This window comes from Juglans regia, chromosome 2 (assembly GCF_001411555.2).
Source record: "Juglans regia cultivar Chandler chromosome 2, Walnut 2.0, whole genome shotgun sequence".
Lineage (NCBI taxonomy): Eukaryota > Viridiplantae > Streptophyta > Magnoliopsida > Fagales > Juglandaceae > Juglans > Juglans regia.
Window position 1 is genome coordinate 17,435,510 of NC_049902.1, and position 2,124 is coordinate 17,437,633.

The 2,124-nt window shown below is 41.1% G+C and overlaps 1 protein-coding gene across 1 annotated transcript; it reads right to left on the reverse strand.

Annotated features, from left to right (window-relative positions):
- Positions 1-231: 231 nt before the first annotated feature.
- Positions 232-1,794, reverse strand: LOC109004983 (disease resistance RPP13-like protein 4). Its single transcript, XM_018983722.1, has one exon. The coding sequence runs from the start codon at positions 1,792-1,794 to the stop codon at positions 232-234; it is 1,563 nt and encodes a 520-aa protein (XP_018839267.1).
- Between the last annotated feature and the right edge of the window lie 330 nt (positions 1,795-2,124).

A 2,124-nucleotide genomic window follows, 5' to 3' on the forward strand; every position in this document is an offset into this window, starting at 1 on the left:
AAAAGTTGCTCTGCGTTTCAGTCAGCGGCATTTTTGTTGAAAAATCATGAAATGGCTTTAATGGAGAAAAAGAAAGGGTTATAAGGATCTGACATATAAGAAGCAGTAGATATTAGCACTTAGAATCCTTGAAAGTACAACACACACCTGAGCAACACATAGGTTTACATTTTAATAAAAACTTAAAATAAACATGAACAAAGCATACAACAAATTTATAAACATTTTGGGTTATACCAGATAACAATACCCATACTCGTCACAAGGGCAGAAGGTGACCCTAGGGCACTTCACTGTCTTCAAGTGAACCATGGACGGAAACCGTTCCTGCAATTCCTTCCAATCTGTCTTCAAGTCACTCAAGAACTTCAAGTATAGAGTCTGAACCGACCGTAGGGGTTCATTACCTAGAGTTTTGAGCATTCCTCCTCTGATGCAGAGTTTCTTTAGGCATTTATATTTACTAGTTTCTACTAGCCAAGATGGCATCTTTGGCTTAGGGAAACCCTGAAGACTCAATTTCTCCAAGTTTTCAGGTAGGAGCGCAGGCTTTTCAGGTAGGAGCGAAGGATGAATGGTTTCTCCAGTTCTTGTCAATCCTTTTGTTCCATGACTGCCTTGCTTTGACTCCCATGCTATTGCCAGAATTCGAAGCTTTCCAAATTGTAGGAGAGTACCCAGGTCTATTATCGTTGGGAAGTGGTTACTGTTTGCAATGATAGATAGTTTCCTCAGCTCTGTCAGTTCTTTCAAATCATCAAGGGCACCTAAATTGTTGCTTGGTTCAGCAGTAATGACAAACCCCTTAAAGACTTGGAGTTTTTTAAGAGATGATATCCCCTTGGGCATGCGATCCAGAATATGACAATTAGAAACATCCAAGTATGTGAGGTTATTGAGACAGGAAACATCCTTTGGAAGTGCCTCCAGATTATGACATTCCTTGACATCTATGATTATCAAATTTTTGAGCCGGCCAATGGAACTTGGAAGCTTGTTAATATTGGAGATCCCTTGAAGGCTAAGTAGCCTTAACTCTTTCATATTCTTCCACCCTTTTAATAATTCAAAGCTCTCCACCTCTATGTGATAGTCAGGGGATTTCGACCATCTTCCCAGATAAAGAACTTTGACGTTTCTAATCTTCGATATCCATTCCCCCCCCAGAATTGAATCTTTCTTCTTTGTCAACTGCTGCAAATTGAGATCTGGAAAAGGCTCACTAACATTGAATACCGTAGCGATTTTTTCCGTATTCTTCCAATATTCCGGTTCTTGGTATGGATACTTAATAATGCAAGCCCTGTTTGACTTCGAGATATTTGCAGTCAGAATTCCGTTGTTATTAAAAGCAAAGAACTTGCTCTCTGAAAGCCTATTCACAGCAAAGCGCACAAGGGGATGCATTCTATAGTTTTTAACTCTCTCTTTTCCCAGCTTTTCTGCAGGCTCGATTAAGCCCTTTGCCCTGAAACTGTCAAGAATTTCATCAACAAGTTCCTCTGGTGTCTTTTTTTCAGAATTTGAAGTTTTCAATTTGTCCTCACCGACCCACCAATTTGTCAAAAGCCTCCTCTTCACCACTTCATTTTCCGAGAGCATAGCGATGCACGACAAAAAGAATTTATTGTCATCATCCATGGCTCCATAAATCGACTCAATTTCCTTGTAAAAGGAGCTATAGGAAAAGCTTTTACAATTGTGTGGGTGGAGTCGTTTACGGAAGTCTTCATAGGCCATGGGCTCCTTTTGTGAACTGCTGTCGACTCCGGAAGGTTTTTGATCTGTCTTCATAACTGGCTTGTGATTTCACGAAGAATTGATTGATAGGAGCTTCGTATCAGGATCGTTTGTACAGATGATGGGGAATCACCAGGGGCAGGTGTCGAGGCTTTTAACCACGAGTGAGTCAACGAGTGGTTTCTTCAGACTCGCCTATTCTAGAGATCTTTCACTACATCTTTCAGTTGATGGAGATTTTCCCGAACTTTGTCCAAACAAGATGGATGGCGCCCGCCGTTGTTTCTTCCATTGATGTTGTTCTTTGCCTCCCATTTTATCTGCTCAAGCAAAATATGTCTGCATGTGCAGCTTTGGGTGAAGCCATGGTGGGAAATGGGGAAG